This window comes from Anser cygnoides, chromosome 14 (assembly GCF_040182565.1).
Source record: "Anser cygnoides isolate HZ-2024a breed goose chromosome 14, Taihu_goose_T2T_genome, whole genome shotgun sequence".
In the NCBI taxonomy this organism is placed as follows: domain Eukaryota; kingdom Metazoa; phylum Chordata; class Aves; order Anseriformes; family Anatidae; genus Anser; species Anser cygnoides.
Window position 1 is genome coordinate 3,373,240 of NC_089886.1, and position 16,239 is coordinate 3,389,478.

A 16,239-nucleotide genomic window follows, 5' to 3' on the forward strand; every position below is an offset into this window, starting at 1 on the left:
TTTGGTCTTTTTTTTTTTTTTAGACACTCTAAAAATGTTTTTTATTTTTTTTTTTAAGAGAAAAAAAAAACCTGCATTTAAATAAAGGTGAATGATAATTTCATTATCAGGATAAGACTTTGGATGGGGAAAAGCTGAACAGTTTTTGCATCGCTGGAGGGTATCTGTGCTCTCTCACAACCGGGGATACTGCAGTCTTTTGGAAAGGATGAAGAGGTAGGAACCTTGAGCTGCTTAGTATCAGGAATGACTGGATTATAGCTTCCAACTAAAGAAAAAACATCAAGAATCATGCATTTTAAAAACAGTTTATTCAACGGCCAAGGACAATGATCCGGCACAATGTAACGGCAGATATAAATATAACCTTATATAAGTGGTTGACCCTTGTCATTATTATTTTTAATAGTTTCATACCTAATATTTTTACCATTTTTTCCCGCAGAAACTCCTCTGCGAATTATATTTTTTTTCCCCCCCCCCCCCCTTTTTTTTTTGTCGTTTTTGAGTGTGATTCTGTTTCTCAGTGGTAAACATTAACCAAACTCTTCCCGTGCGACAAGCGGCCAAGAACCGTCCCACCAGCTCTTACCACCGAGGCGTCTCCCTCCCTCGCCGCTCTCCCCGCGGGGAAGCGGCCGCCTTACAAACTCCTGTGCAAGTTCAAGTAAACACATACAACCCGCATAATCCAGAGAAAAATTGCAACTCATCCATGTACCAGATTTCGATGTCTCTTGCAAAAGTTTTCTGGTCCGTTTACGTTTTTTTTTTTTTTGATGTTTAATTTTTAATTTTTTTTGTTTTGTTTTAAAAAGCGCTGCTTTGTTGGTTGTGTCGTCGGTTTTCATTAGTATTTTTTTTCGACAATCGAAGTCCGCGGAGATTTCGGGTTTTATATATATATTTTTTTTTTTTTTTTTACTTTTTTTTTCCTCTCTCACTTTGCTCGGGTTTTGCTTTTAGTCATCATCGGGTTCTTACTTTATTTTATTATTGTTTTTTTTTTTTTTTTCTTTTCCGTTAAACGTCGCTTAGTTTCTGCTTTGCTTTGTCGGCGGTGTTTGTCGGAGGTGGTTTGTGTCAAGTCCGTCAACTGTTGTACTGACAGGCGTTTAGACTAGAGCCGGGGCTTTGCAAACTGCTGTAGCCGAAACTGGAGTGCTGCTTTGATTTCAGTCTGAGGCTGGCTAAGCTGGAGTTGCAAGTGTCCCGGTAGACGCTGTAGGGCGAGCCCGGCGGCCCGTAGGGACAGGCCGGCGAGGACATGGCCGAGTTGAGCGAGGAGCCGCTGATGTTGTTGATGTTGTTGAGGCCGGAGTTGGCCATGCCCGGCACTGCCGAGTGGCCCATACTGGACGGCATGTTCATGGAGGAGATGCTGCTGGGAGCCGAGAACATGGACTGCGACGAGAGGGGGCTCATGGAGTTGAAGAAGGTGAAGCTCTTGGTGGAGAGAGGCGCCGGGGTGAGGCTCTTGGTGGCCCAGTTGTTGTAGGGGTAGCCGGCGTACATGTCGTCGTAGGGCTGCATGAGCCCGCTGAACTGCGGCACGTAGCCGTTCTTGCACAGGTCCATCTGCTGGTTCCGCTCCCGCTTTCTCCACTTGGCTCGGCGGTTCTTGAACCACACCTGCGGGAGGGACGGACACGGCACGGTCAGCGCCGACGGCGCGCACGACGGCCGCGCAGAGGATGCGCGCAGCGCGCGAAGATGCGCGCCCGGAGCCCCCCGCCCCGAGCAAGCGGGCGGCCAGGGGACAGCCGGGGGCCGGCCAAACGCCCCCCAACCTCCGCAGGCTCCGGCCGGGGCTCCGCGGCCGCGCACAGCCTCTTGCGCGGCCCCCAGCCCCCTCTCCACGGGAGCCAAAAATCCGCGCATCCCTCTGCGCGGCTGTGCGCGCAGGGAGCGGTCGGCGGCATCTGCCAGCCCCGCTGCGCGGGTGCCCGCGGGTGCGCGCCTCGGTCCCGGCCGCGTCCCCCCGGCTCCCCCCCTCCGCTCCTCGCCCCTCTCCACGGGGCGAAGGCACGGCCCGCTCTGATTAGGGCCGGCTCGCCCCGGCTCCGCCGTGTTTCCGAATGCTAATGCTGTGTAATAAAAGTCCCCTGTTACAGATCATAAAAAAGGGGATTGGATTAGTATGTTTAGGTTTGAAAAAAAAAAAAAAATCAGGCCCTGCATCGCCCTTGGATGGATGCAGCCTCTGCCTTTATATCTAATGAGAATTTACAGCCCTGACTAGGGAACAGAGAAGCGGGGGCCGCTCCTGGTGTTTGATGCAAAAACCTGATCCAGGCTCTCTCGTATTTTTTTTTTTTTTTTTTTTTTAGCCCTCGCAAAGCGCTTGAGCCCCCCGCGATGCGAGCCATGAGCCGGGGCAGGAGGAGCTGGCCGGGGCCGGGCAGTCCCAAATTCTCTTCCCAGGTTCAGAAAGCAGCACGGCCCCGCTGCCGGCTCGCCAGCCTCTCCGGCCGGGCTCCCCCGGGCTCCCCGCGGCTCCGTGCGCCCGGCCCCGCGGAGGCTGCGCTCCCTCCCCGCGCCCCCCGGAGCCGGCGCGGGGGCAGCTCCCGGAGCCTCCCCTCCCAGCGCAGGAATGGCGCAACTCCTAGTAAACCGTGGGCTCAGGGATGGAAACTTGGAGGGAAGGGATGGCGGGGTCTATTGAAAAAAAATATAACAATAATCAAAAGAATCCCGTATAAATATGAAGAGGAAACGAAAGCCAACATGTTCGAAACCTGTAATATACTCCTCGGAAGGTGCTTCCAGACAGGAATTTCCTGAAAATGAGGGTAATAGTTTTAATTATGGCTCCTAGACATTTTAAAGGAAGGCCCTCACAGCAAATTAAGGTTAGATTTGCAATCTGCAATCTCAGAACATCAAACCAAAACATCTCCACACAGAGGGAGAACGAAATTATGTTAATGGCTACTCATATATTAGTTTTATTTGTTTCCTGAAATATTCCAGCAATATTAATGCAGTTTAGTCTCCGCTCCGGCTTTGTTTTGTTTTAAACGCAATTAGGACAATGCTTTCCGATGCAGCGGCTGTTTACTCTTGCAAGATTTTAAACAAAATCTTCGCCATCCGTTTCGGTCACTCGATGTTTAAGGACCGGGACAAAAACGGATTTTCTGGGTCGGGGGGGGACCCCGCTCTCCCCGCACCCCTTTTTTCTCCCCGGCTCCTGCTCCGGGCGCTGCCGCCTCGCTTTTCCACGCGGGGGAATTGAATGTCCCGGGGGGGGACGCCAAGGGGAGCCGGGCGAGCCGTGTCAGCGCAGGCACAGAGCGGGGGGGCTGCGGGTGAGCACAGCCCGAGCCGCTCCGCTTTGGCCGCTCGCTATCTCACGCGTAAATCTCCCCCTAAATAACAGCCGGGGCTATATATATATATATATCTATATATCTATATTCCGAGGTGCCATCGGCTCCGAGGCGTATAAAGACCAGGCTCCTTCTCCTTACAATTCCGCGTCTGCAGGGCTTATTGCCTGTGCAGTGTAAGCGCCCCGCAGCCCTTGCCCTTCACGTTGCCCACCGACGGCCTCTGCAAAGAGCCCCCGGGGGAGCCGCGGGAGATGCGCGGCGGGGCGCGGAGGGGCCGCACGGCTCCGCGCTGGGGCTGGGGCCGGTCCCCGGGGGCCGAGCCGCGATTCCGCGGCCGCATTGCGGGGGAGCAGTGCCGTGCCACGGGACATCGCCCTCCCCGTGCGCCGGCGAAGCCAAGGGGGCGAGAGGGGGGTGCCCACCGGGGGGGGGGGGGGGGCTTCGCCCCGCAGCCGGCTTCCTCCGACCTCCCCCCGGCTCCGGGCGCAGCTTTTTCGGGGGCAGCATCTCCGAAGCCGGGAGGTGAATTTCTCCTGGCCGGCCCCGCCGCCGAGTTTAGCAATTCAAAATCACGGCCAGGGAGGGCCGGAGCGGCTCCCGCGAGGGGTTGTTCCCCTGCCCCCCCGCACCCCCCCCCCCCGCACCCCTCTTACCCGGACTCGGGGCTCGGTGAGGTTCGTCCAGACGGCGATCTCCTCCCGCATGCTCATGTCGGGGTAGCGGTTCCGCTGGAAGGTGGCCTCCAGCTCCTGCAGCTGCTGGCTGGTGAAGTGGGTCCGCTGCCGCCGCTGCTTCTTCTTCTTCGCCGGGTCGTCGGCGGCCCCGTCCTCGTTTTTCTGCTCGCCGCTTCGTTCTTTTTCTGCGGTGGGGTGTCGTGGTGGGTTTTTTTTTTTTCCTTATTTTTTTTTTCCTTATTTTTTTTTTTTTTAGTTTGCGTTTTGTTCAGACAGAAATGCAGGCACACAAAGCAGACTCGCCGCCCCCCGCCCCCGGCCCTGCCCGCCCTGCCGGGGGCACCCACCCGGCTCCCGGGGGCCCTGCACCCAGCGCGGCACGGAGGCAGGGGCTCCCCGTCCCGGGACCCAGACCCCCGGGGCGGCCCGGCTTGGAGCGGGCCCGAGGGGCGAGAAAAACCGGGGGGGAGAGCGGGTTCCCTGCAGCACCGGCCTCTCTGCCCGATCACGGCACCTTTTTACTCCCTTAAACCTAAGGCGCGATCTTTGCTCCATTTTCTTTGTTGTGCTCGGCCGCGACAGGAAACTTTGGCAAGGTGGGGGTGTAAAAGGCAGCAGCAATTAATTGCAAAAGGCACCCTCTCTCTACCTCTCCACTCCCCAGATTTTTTTTTCTTTTTTTTTTTTCCTTTTATTTTCTTCAGCTGCTTTTAGGATTTCACTGTTTATTTTAACCCGAGGCTGAGCAAAGCCCACCGCAAAAAAATAAAATAAAATAAAATAAATTAAAAAAAAATCCTATCGAAAAGAGCAAACAAACAAACAAACAAAAAGCCAGGCGCGCTTTCGCGGTGGGGATTTGCGCGGCCTGGAAGCAGGAATCCCTCCCAGGCCCCACGGCCACGGGGGACAGAGCCCCGCTCCCCTTTCTTATCGCCCCTCTCTGCTCTCCCAGCCCGGCTTTGGCCGCGTTTAGGCGCGGGGAATGGGGTGGGAAGGCCGGAACGAGACGGGCCGGGCCGGGAAAGGTGCGCCCGGGGCTCGGGGTCCCCCCCCGGGCACTGCGGTGCGGGGCTGGGGGCTGCCACCGCACCCCCCCCCCCCCGGCCCCGTCCTGTTGCTGCTGCCTAAGGGGAGCCGGCGGGGCTCGGGGCCCGCTGCCCGGCTCCCGGGGGCGGCTTGCCCGGGGGGGCTCGGGGGCTTTTGTGCAGCCCCGAGCCCTGCGAGGTGGCCGGGAGGCTAAAAATAATCGCGGGTTGCATCCGAAGGCCGGGAGGGCTCGTCCTTGCAAAGTCACCCAGCGATAGCTTTTCGCCCCCGTAATAAAAGGGGTGTGTGTGGGGGGAGAACAGAGCTGAAATGGAAACCCCGAAGCGGTGTGGGGGCCGATCGCAGCCCCTGTGTGCGGTGAGGGGTTTGCAGAGCCAGCACGGCCTGCAGCAGCAGCAGCACATCGCTACCCGGCCTGGGCTGGACCGGCCGCGCCGCGGGAAAGAGAAAGCAAAATAAAAGAAACCCGCACGGCTCCGGCTCGGGGCTGCCTTTGCTCTCGTTCCCGGCCGGGAAAGGCTCGCAAGAACCGGGCCGAGAGGGTCCCGGGCAGGGGGAGCACAAGGCAAAGCGCTGCGGCCGCAGCCCCCGCGCCGGGTTTAGCCTGGCCGTGATTTCGGTAAAAATCCGGCCTCCGAGCCCGGCCCTGCTACAATTTCAAAACACAGCACGCGTGACGTTTAATTGGCATTTGCGCCTTTAAAAATAAAAAAAATAATAATAAAAATTAAAAAAGGAAAAATAAAAAGAAAAAAAAAATGAAAGAAAAGAAATCATGGAAGGTATTTTGTAGCTGCTCGGAGAAGAAAAGCAGGCAGGTCCTGAGCCCTGCCCCGGCACCGAGGGGTCACATACAGGGGTAGTGCAAAATGGAGCAAATCTCCCTCTCTAATCTCAAATAATCCCCTCTAATCTCGCAGTCCCTTCCAGACGCCGGTCCCTAACTTTGTTTGCGAATCAGCCTGGGAGGCACAAACCAGCCCCCGTTTATCACCGTGTGCCACTTCGGGACTGGCCCGCGCCGCGGCCACTCTCTAGATTATAGGACCTGCTAAAAGCGAGAAGAGCACCATCATCTCGGAAAAAAAATTGAAACGAAATGAGACATAAACTTCTCCCGAGAAGGTCTCGGTGGAGAACGGGTATCACGCTCCTTCCTGCAGCTTTTGTTTCCTTCTCCTAGCTTTCCTTGTCATCCTAGAAATGTTGCTACTTTAATTGAATACAAACTGGGAAACCACAGCTTTCCCTGCAGCCCGTGCACATGGTGCTCAGGGCGCCCGGAGCCTCTGCAGAGCGCGCAGCTCTGCGCGAAACCTCTCCGCGGCCGCGCACATCCCCTCCGCGGCGGCCCCACGCCGCCTCTCCTGCTCTGCGGGGCTTTTTTTTATTTTATTTTTAATTTTTTTTTTCCTTCCCCCCCCCCCACCCGCCTCCTTTGACAGAGAGATCTCTTTCCGTGCCTGCACCTCCCGAGCTGGAAAACAAACCCGGGCAAAAGCTGACATTACTTCAGAAACCTCCGGCAAAACCGCGCTCCCCGATGAGTCCCCCCTTTCCCTTCGACCCGATCGATTAATAACTATTTAAATAATAATAAAAAAATCGAAATACAAAAAATAAAAGAAGAAAAAAAAATAATGAAAAAAGCAGCTCGTGGGATGGGCTCGGTGGCCACGCGTGTCCCTCTCCGCGGCTGTCAGCGCGGCCGCTCCGTGCGGGCCCCTGGCCCCCTCTCGCCCCTTCCGTGGGGTTTTTTGGGGGGATGGAGGCACCGGGGGCAGCGGCGGCTGCTGCCCCCCGGCCCCCCACGGGCTCCGCTTGCGCGGGGGGCGCGGGCAGAGCAGCGCCGGCCGCCCGGGGAGGGGAAGGAGCGGTGGGGAGGGGGCGGCGGCGCAGGGGGGGGAGCGGGCCGGGGCCGCGGGGGGGTTACCTGGCACCTCCGTGTCGGAGGATTCACTGGCTGAGTTCTCGATCGGGTCTCTGGGCTCCGAGGATCTTTGCAAATGGAAGCTGGAAGCCATGTCATGGGAGGGTTGGGGTCTCAAGCTCTCGGGCAGTCTCTCCAAATTCATTCCACCTTTAAAGGAATCCATGGCAGGGGCGCCGGGCTGCCTGGGGGAGTTTGCAGGTGTTTATTCCACACAGAAAGGAACAAGGAGGTTTTTTTTTTTTTTGGTTTCTTTTTTTTTCTTTCCTTTTTTTTTTTTTTAAGGAAAAAAAAAACAACAAAAACAAAAGCAAATCCACTTATTACTAACAGTATAATTTTAAGGGTGTCGGAAGAAGAGATCTGAGCAGTGCCTCGAAGCCGCTTGTCTCTGCTCGGGGAGAGGCACGGCACTCCGGCCGCATAGGCAGGGAAGTGGTAAAGATCCCTTATAGAGAAACGCGAGTTGCGAGTTGGACAGTTTAAAGCTAAAGAGATTAAAGTGACCTGCCCTAGAACAAATGCCTGTAGTTAAACGCGGCTCCTCCCCCTGAAGGTTAAAACCTCCCCGTCTCGCTCATGCATCACTCCATCTAGCGCTCGCCCAGCCCGGCCGGGCGGACCCGGACCTGCCCGCGCGCTCCCCGCCGATGCGCGCTCCTTGCGCGGCCGCGGCCGAACCCGCGCAGCCCCCCCGCGCATCCCCCTCCCGCCGGGACCCCCCCCTCCCGACCCCCTCTCCCTGCTCCCGCTTCTGCTGCGAGGGTGCCGCCCCCCAGCTCCCCGACCCCCCCCCCCCCCCCCCGCCTCCCGCAGCCTCCCCCAGCCTCGGCGAGGTACAAAAAATATTTCAGAAACGAATGGGAAGGTGGAAAATCATTGCCAGCCGCTCGCAGGCCGGCTGGCCTCCACCCCCCCAGCCTGTCCCCAGCCTTTTTTTTTTTTTTTGGGGGGGGGGGGGGCGGTGTGACAGCACCCCCATCCTTTCCCCCTCCCCATCCCGCCGGCAGCGCGCAGGTTGCGCCCCTGCGCACGGCGGCACCTCCGCACCCCGCACCCCCCCTCCGGCACCCCGCGCAGCACGCAGGGACCCCACGGCGGGTCTCAGGGGGATTTCTTTGGGGTCGGCCTCCCGGGATTTGTGCCTGAACCGGTTTTAGCCTTTTTTTAATTTTTTTTTTTTCCTTTTCTCTCGCCGAGGGGGTTAGAATAAAGCTCCTGGCCGACGCTCCCAGGGCAGCATCTCCCGGCGCATCGCGGATAACGCCGGGTCTCCATCCCAAAGCGACCCTCTGTGCCCCCCCACCCCCCCCCCCCACGGGCCGGGGCAGGGCCTTGGGCCCTCCCGGACAACACCTCGGGGTGTGGGGAGGTGGAAAAAAAACACGGGAAGCCCTCGGGCTGGGGGCAGGTGAGGGGTGCTCTGGGGGACAGGGCGAGGGGATGGGGCAGAGGGACCCTGGCTGCGACTCCGCCCGGGGAAAGGACCTTCTCTCCTCTTTATTTTCTCGGCTCGCTTTAACTGATCCATCCTGACACTCTATTTTGCTTTCAAATCAAGTAAAGATGTGCGAGAGAACTTTTGAACTGTTTTATGGAAAGTGGAGGGAAGCAATGTTCCAGTCGTGCAGGCTTTTTTCCTACCCCGCCGGGGTGATGCTGCCGGGCCCGCCCCGCGCCCTCCGGCAGAGCCCCCAGAGCCCGGGGGCTGCAGGGGCCGCCCCCCCCTGCCCATGGGGCCGGGGGATGCCCAAAACTCTCAGCCTCAGCCCCCTCACCTCTGATCTGCAGCGCCTTGTGCAGTTAAGGGTGTGCACAGGTAGGTGCTGTCGCACTCAGGTCTCTACCCCCCCCCCCCCCCTTCTTTTTTTTTTCTTCTTCTTCTCTTTTTTTTTTTTTTTTTTTTTGGTGGCATTTTAGTGTCCTTGTGTTAGCCAAATTCAGCTCAGGAGCTTGCAAACGACGGGGGATTTCGGGCACCCGAGGTGAACCAGACAATTTCGAGGCCGCTCAGGCCGGACTTGGTTTAATCCGCAGCTCTCAGCAGCTGGGGCCCTGGGGCCGGGGGGGCTCAGCTGATGCAGGGGAAGGACGGGGGCTCCTCCCGGGGGACAAGCGAGAGGTGCTGTCGGCCTTCTCTGGCTCTGGGGTGAGGGTGACAGGACTGCAAGCATGCACTCTTCACAGTCCCATCTTTTTTTTTTCTTTTTTCTTTTTTCTTTTTTTTTTTTTTTTTTTTTAAATATATATATTTTCTGCGGGGCCGGGAGCGGCGGCAGCCCCGGGCAGGTCTCCGGGGGTTCCTCCGCTCTCAGCGGGAGCAGGATGGAGCCAGGCTGGAGGGAGGGAGGGAAGGAGCCTGCCAACAGCCCGGCTGCTCCACTCCGGCTATTTTAAACCTACTGCTCGCAGCAGCCTTCAAACCGGAGGCGGGATTTTTCTTTCTTTTTCTATTTTTTTTTTCTCACTCTGCCTAATTTACAGTTTTTGTTCTGCTCTATAAAATATATTTAAAAAATTCGTTCTAGGCTCAAATCCTCCCGCCGAGCGAAGGGAAAGGCTCAGCTCCGGCCACGAGCGGGTTTTCCCCGAGGTGGAGGCAGCGATAAAGCCGGGGACAGCTTCTGGGGGGTCCCCGGGGCCAAGGGCCGGGAGGGGGGGACCAGCCCCGGGCACAACCCCCGGGGTTTGATGGAGAGAAACGGGCCGGGCCCGCCGCTCCCGGGGGGCTTTCGGGAGGAAGGGACCGAGCAGGACCCTCCCCCGGTCCTCTCCTGGCCTCCCCACGCGTGTCCGTGCCCGGCCGTGGGGCAGGCTTGTGCCGCACCCTTGCGCACGGGTCTGCGGTGCCACGCAGCGGCTGAACGTCTTACAGGGGATTTCTGTGGGCCTGGGGCATCCTCTCCCTCCGTGCTCTGGGGGCCGGGAGGCTCCTGTCGCGCAGGGCCGAGGCCGCCGCTTCTCCCCGCCGCTGTCGGGACAAGCGCGTGTCGCGACAACCCTGCAGGGCGCACCCGCAGGCCCCAGCTTTGCGCTTTCCCCTCTCTCCTCGTGCCGGGCTCGCTCCGTTTCGGGAGCTCCGTTGCGGGGCGCGTCCCTCCTCGGTGTCTTTCCCCATGACGTCACGTCCCCCCCCCCCCCCCCCCCCGCGTGACGTCACGCCTCGCTCCGTGGCGTCACACCTCGCCGTTCCGCAGGCCAGAACCCCAGGCGAGCCTCGATGCCCCTCTCCGAGGGGAGGCCGGCGGCGGAGGCCCGGCAGCCTCCCGTCCCCGCGGGGCCGTCCCGGGGAAGCCGTGACCCGCGTGGGCGTGGGAAGGGCCGGGAGAGGCGGAGGGGGGCTCGGGCTGGGGGGTTCGGGGGGGCTGCAGAGCTCAGCCGGGGGTTTTGCGTGGGAAACCTCCGCACCAGGGGCTCCCCCGGCCGGGGGCTGCACCCCCGAGCTGTAACGGGCTGGAGGCCCCGCAAATTCACCGCTCCGCTTCCGTCTGCTATAAATAATCCCAGAACGAGGGATGGCGCTTATAAATAAATCAGTGTCGGCCACGGCAGTGATAACTCCGTTAAGAAGAGGTCAAGACACGTCTGAATGAGGGAAGGACCCCCTGTGCCTCTCGAAGGGGCGGACAGCCCCCCCAGAGGCCCCCGGACAAGTCCCACACCAGGGATTTCTGTTTTCGGACAGGAGCTCCCACCCCGGCTGGCTGCAGTGTTTGTAGCCAAGGCAGAACCACCTGGGCCGTATATCAGGCAGCAAAGTTAAGTCTCTGCCAGCTTTTCCTCTTCAGGTTTATTAGCATTGTATAGACTCAGATTCAGTCTATAAATTATTGGGAATTGTTACAAAAAAGAAAGCATCTCCTCCCGAGCGCACCTTTGCCCGAAAGGAGAGGGAAGCCCTCTATAAAAAAAGAGCTGCAAGGGGGAAGGGAGAGTTTCTCCAACCCAACTTAACCAAACCCAAGCCCAGACAACTCAACCCAATCCAACTCGACCACGAAAAAAAACCAAACCAAACCAAACCAAACCAAACCAAATCAACCCAACCCAATCCAAAACAACCCAACCCAAGACAAACCAACCTAAACACGACCCAGCCAAACTCAATCAAAGCAAGCCCAGCCAAAGCAAGCCCAAGCAAAGCCAAGACAAGCCAGTCAGCCTCCACCTGGCGCTCCTTGGCGGAGCCCCGCGGCTGGGAGTTGCTGTAGGAAAACAACATGAATAATAAAACCCTCCCAGAAGTGCCCGGCGGGAGGTGCGGGGGTGGCAGAGGGCTATCGCCACTGGCTTAAGCAGGAGACATCGACGGGGAGGTGACAGCGGCTGGAAGTGCGCAGCTCCTCTGCGCGCAGAGCCGGCTGCTCCTTGACAGGGCTCAGGGCCATTTTTAAAGCTTCCTACCATGAAAATGTCCCCCGCATGGGTAAATGAGTGGATTTTACCCTCCAGCCCCTGCTCCCGGCCTTTGCTGGTGCGTGGCTCTGGCCCACGGCTGCCCACGCGTGTCGGGAACAAGCAGACGGGGCGATGCGCGCAGGGATGCGCGCAGGGAAGCGCAGATCCCCGCGGAGCTCCGACCGCTCCTCCGGGCCGGAGTTTGCTGCTGCGGCGTACCGGGGCAGATGTCCGTCGGTGCGGTGTCCCTCGGGGGTCCTGCCCCAAAAGCATCGCCCCCCCAGCGCACACCCCCGCGCAAGGCAGAGCCCAGCGCTCCTCGCCGCCACTGTGGCTGCCCCCCGCTCCCCTCCTCTGCCGCGGCCCTAAGAGGAAAGCGAGCATCCCCCGAGTCACGGCGGCCACGGGACGAGCCCCGCAGCCCTGCGGGATGCCCGCGGCGGCCGGGACTGGAGGACGGACAGAGGGAAGCAGAGAGAGGGGGAAGAAACCCAGCCGAGAGAGCATGTTAAATCGCTCAGGGAAGGAAGGTGGAAAATTACGCTGGCTCCTAGCCGGCCTGTCCTCCTCTGCGCAGCCAGGAGAGCAATTTTCCTAAGGAGCTGAGCAAAACGAAATCAGCCCCTTTTGGATCTGCAGCCCCCGTCGCTCCCCGGCCCCGGCCAAGCCTCCGCCTCCGCGGGCGCGCAGGGCCCCTCCGCGCAGCGCTGCGCCGCTGCTGCCCGCCGGCGGCTTTCCCCGGCCCCCCCCCCCCGGCCCCCAAAGCCCCCGATGCGCCTCTGCCCGCTGCCAAAGCGCAGGGGGCCGGGGGGGCTCCGCGCTTCCCTCGGGGCCGGCCCTGCCCCACCGCCCCGGCTCTCCCCGCTATTCACACCCAGAGGGGGGGAAGTGAGTTTTCTGGGGAGAAAATGATTTTTTATTTTTTTTTTTCTGGGGGCGTTCGGCCGGCGGCACCTCGCGGGACACCCGGTGTGTGCCGGAGCCTGCCGGAGCCCCGCTGCAGCTCGTCCCGGGCCCCGAGCCCCTCGCCTCCCCCCCCCCGGCCCGGGGCTGCCCCAGGCGCCGACGGCCAGCGGCAGCGCTTGCAAAAACTGGGGATGAAAAAGCTGAAGGCTTAATGTTTTCTGACAGATACAAATGATACCCCAAGGCTTTCTTGAAACGCAGTGACTGACGGCTGGAGGAACGGTTTTTCCTATTCGGGTTTGTGCAGCTGGACGCAGGCAGGGGGGTTCCCCTCGGCCCTCCTCCCCCGACCCTCGCCCCGAAAACAAAACCATCTCCCGAGCCTCCTCCTGGGCTGACTTCTCCCTAAATGCCAGGTCCCACCCCGAGCTGCTTTCGCGGCCCTTCCCGCATCCTTCAGGCCACGATCACCGAAGCGTGCTCCGAGAAAAGGCACCCGAACAGCTCGCTGCTGGCAGCCCATGGGCAGGCGCTGGGCAGCCGGGGGACCCGGGGGGCTTTTTCTCTGGGTGGGGGGAAGAGAAGGGAAAAGTCCACTACGGTCCCACAATTCCCTCTCGGAGCAGAGGGAACATGCTTTTCCTATTAATTGATGGAGGAAGGGGCAGCGGCGCTTGCTAGGTAGCCTGCTCATGTTACTCAGGGCATCTTTAGATCCGAAATGTGTTTTGTAGACCCAAAAAAAGATGCCTCTGGTGGAAGATAATCAAAGGCCCGGGCACCCCGTTGGCATGTGCTCGGATCTTTCTTCAGCAGAAAAGGAGGCAGCGTTTGGAACCACCGGTATTATGTTTCCTTGTGGGTTTCCCCCCACCTTGTTTCAGGCGAGCAACCTCTTAATTGCTGCAGTGGATGGATGGGGGAAACACATTTCCCCTAAACACAACATTTCCTGAAAGGCTGAAATATTCTAATAACGCGCTGGGCTCTTTAATGTTCCCAGAACAGCAGCGAATCTCTGCAGAGCCCCACGTTTCCTGCTTCAAAAAGCAAAATCGGAGAAACAATTCACCTTTGTGTGCGTTCAGCCCCGATTTTCTTTGCTTTTCTCCCCCCAGCTCTCCCCCAGGGCACGCTGATTTCCCCCGCTGCCGGCGGCCCCGCTCGGTCCCGGGGCCCGGGGAGCAAACCCCGGCGGGATGAGGCTTGGGGACACTTTTGGGGCCGGTTCCCCTCGGGAAGGGCCGTATGGGACCGGGACATCTCGGGGCGAGATAGGAGCACGCCGCCTGCAAGAGGGCTGCGCTAATCAGCGCGCGGGGTTAGATATAAAAGCCGAGGGCAAATAAAACGAATTAGTTTTATTAGCACGTTTAGGAGGCGGTCTAACGAAGGAATTCGGCTTTACTAGAGAATGATTTCTCCTCCCCTTTTGTTATTTAAAAGCAACATCTATCTGGGCTGCTCATCACGGGAGGGAAATAACTCATCGCTCACCCCGCAGTCATTTTCTCGGAGCAAGGCGCTCCTTTCTCTAAGCACGGCGAGCAGGCTGTACCCTCGGAAATACACGAATTCATAATAAAATCTGCGGGAACAATAAAAAACAACTGTAAAGGACAGGCTGCAGAGCCCGCCAGGTTATTGTTCGGCGGTGGGTTTCGGTAGGAAATATCTGCCTCGCTCACAGGCGCGATTTAACTCGGCTAAAACTTCCCCGGGAAGCCTTGCCACAGCTCCAGCACGGGATTTCCAGGACCTTGTCCGTATTTCAGGCAAAAGAAGGATTTTTGAGGAGGTTCTCCAAGCGAAGTAGCTCTCAGCAGTTATTTGGAAGTCAGTTTTTAGATCAGCGGCTCAACCTGGCGCTGGGAATAGCGCGGAGAACACGCACCTTGGTTTGTTAAGTAGAAATTATGTATTTTTAACTTTGTTATAAAACAAGCAAACGGCGTCTCGGTCCTCGGTACATGCACTTTATTGGTTTGTGTTCAATTCGTGCCTCGGCGTTTGTGTTCTCTTACGGTGAGGTTGGCAAGATTTAAGGAGAAAGGACGAAGTAACAGAAAACTCTCCTAGGGACAATTATTTTAGCGCGACACCTAAAAAACTCTCCTAAAGATGCCGTTAGTGGGGAGCCTCGCAGGCTTTCAGCAGGGTTAACACGCCGAAAAAAAACCCTTTTTCCACACCCTCCGAGAATTTCGGTCCCGTTGTGCGCAGCGTTATCCCGGATAACGAGACACTCGCGCCCTACGCAGCTCCTAAAAAGTGCCTACTTTTTTTTTTTTTTTTCAATAAAAAAGAAACAATAAATAAAGAGAGAAAGAAAGAAAAAAAAAGCAAAGCAGAGGCACCGCGGAATATTCTTTTTCTGAGCCTGGAATTAATTCATCGACGGCCCAGGCTCTGTCCCTCGAGTTTCCTCCGCGGCCGCGCAGCCCCGGAGGAGCCTCCCCAGCAGCCGTCGGGGGGGCACCGAGCCCCCCCCGCTCCCCGCCCGGTGCTGCTGCTGCCACCGGTACAGCCCCGGGGCCGGGCAGCGGGCAGCGGCCGCGCTTTGCTCCGCGCAGAAGGGCTGGGGGCTGAAAACGGTGTGTTAGGGTAGAATAGGGTAAAAGAGAATAGAGGAAAAGAGAATGGAATTGAATGGAATAAAATAGAATAGAATAAAATAGAATAGAATAGAATAAAATAGAATAGAGTGAAATAGAATAGAATAGATTAGAATAAAATAGAATAGAGTGAAATAGAATAGAATAGATTAGAATAAAATAGAATAGATTAAGATAGAATAAAATAGAGTAATATAGAATAGAATAGAGTAATATAGAATAGAATAGAATAGAATAGAATAGAATAGAATAGAATAGAATAGAAAAGAATAGAATTAAAATAAAATAAAATAAAATAAAATAAAATAAAATAAAATAGAATAGAATAAAATAAAATGAAATAACATATAAAATGAGCTAACTCCTCTGGAATTGCATTTCCCAGCGCATTTGTCAGGGCTGACGAAGCGCAGAGGCCCCGAAAGAATTTATGCGCGGTGTAAGGAGATGTCAAGGGCCGCGGCCGGGCGCGGAGCGCGGAGCGGGGCCGGCGGCGAGGCGAGGCGGCGGCGAGGGGCGAGCCCCCGGCCCCGCTTTGTCTCCCGGCCCGGCCCCGGGAGGCTCCGCACCTCCGGCCGCCGCCCGCGGAGCCGCCCGGGGGAGGCGAGAGGGGGGGAGCCGGGGGCGGGCCGGGCCCCACGGGACACGCGTGGGGACTCGCGGCGGGCGCCGGGCACACGCGTGGGGGCGCGCACCGGGGCCAACGGGTCTGGGGGGGGGGGGGGCGGCGTGGGGGACACGCGTGGGGGCGGTCCGGGCGGGGGACACACACGCGTGGGGGCGGTCCGGGCGCGGGGAGAGGGGGGGGGGGAAACACGCGTGGGGCCGTCCCCGAGCACTTACCGGGCGGTGCGCTCGGCGGCGGCGGGGGGCCGGGCCCGGCGGGCGCTGTGCGCGCCCTGCCCGCCGCTCCGGGCTTTTCTTCGGAGATTTCCCCGTCTCCTCCTGACGTCAGCCCCGTCCCAGGGTGCCGCACACGGGGGAGGGCCGGGGGAGGGCCGGCAGCACCGGGACACCGGCACCTCCGTGCCCCGGCTGCGGCATCCCCCGGCTCGGCCCCCTCGGAGCGCGGCCCCGCCGCTCCCGGTGCCGGTGCCGGCGGCGGCCACCCCTCGGGCAGCTCCGTGCTGCCGGCTCCACGGCCCCTGCCCTCCTCATTTCCTCCCGGCTGCTTCGCTTCGTCTGAGGGGGGAGTGGAAAGCAACGACCACTTTTTTTTTTTTTCTTCTTTTTTTTTTTTCTCCCCCCTCCCTCCCGAGGAGATGCCCTGAAAAACGCCCCCGGTGCAGGGCTCAGGGCCGGGGGGGAGGCAGCAAACAGCGCCCAGAGCT

The 16,239-nt window shown here is 58.5% G+C and overlaps 1 protein-coding gene across 2 annotated transcripts; it reads right to left on the reverse strand.

Moving 5' to 3' along the window:
• Window positions 1-292: 292 nt before the first annotated feature.
• On the reverse strand, window positions 293-15,948 carry PITX1 (paired like homeodomain 1). Of its 2 annotated transcripts, none has more exons than XM_066977028.1 (4): window positions 15,752-15,948; window positions 6,993-7,174; window positions 3,989-4,194; window positions 293-1,632 (listed from the first exon to the last, which is right to left on the reverse strand). In XM_066977028.1, the coding sequence occupies exons 2-4, from the start codon at window positions 7,153-7,155 to the stop codon at window positions 1,093-1,095; spliced, it is 909 nt and encodes a 302-aa protein (XP_066833129.1). In that variant the 5' UTR covers window positions 7,156-7,174; window positions 15,752-15,948; the 3' UTR covers window positions 293-1,092. The 2 variants fall into 2 exon arrangements, with proteins under 2 accessions (XP_066833129.1, XP_066833128.1); XM_066977027.1 differs by lacking the exon at window positions 15,752-15,948 and adding an exon at window positions 7,321-7,664.
• Window positions 15,949-16,239: the final 291 nt, after the last annotated feature.

Coding starts and splice junctions, on each gene's coding strand:
- PITX1 (XM_066977028.1), bottom strand. CDS start 7,155: ATGGATTCCTTTAAAGGTGGAATGAATTTGGAGAGACTGCCCGAGAGC. Junction 4,195..6,992: donor CTCCGACACGGAGGTGCCAG/GTAACCCCCCCG, acceptor ACCCCACCGCAG/AAAAAGAACGAAGCGGCGAG. Junction 1,633..3,988: donor TCACCGAGCCCCGAGTCCGG/GTAAGAGGGGTG, acceptor TCCCTCCCGCAG/GTGTGGTTCAAGAACCGCCG.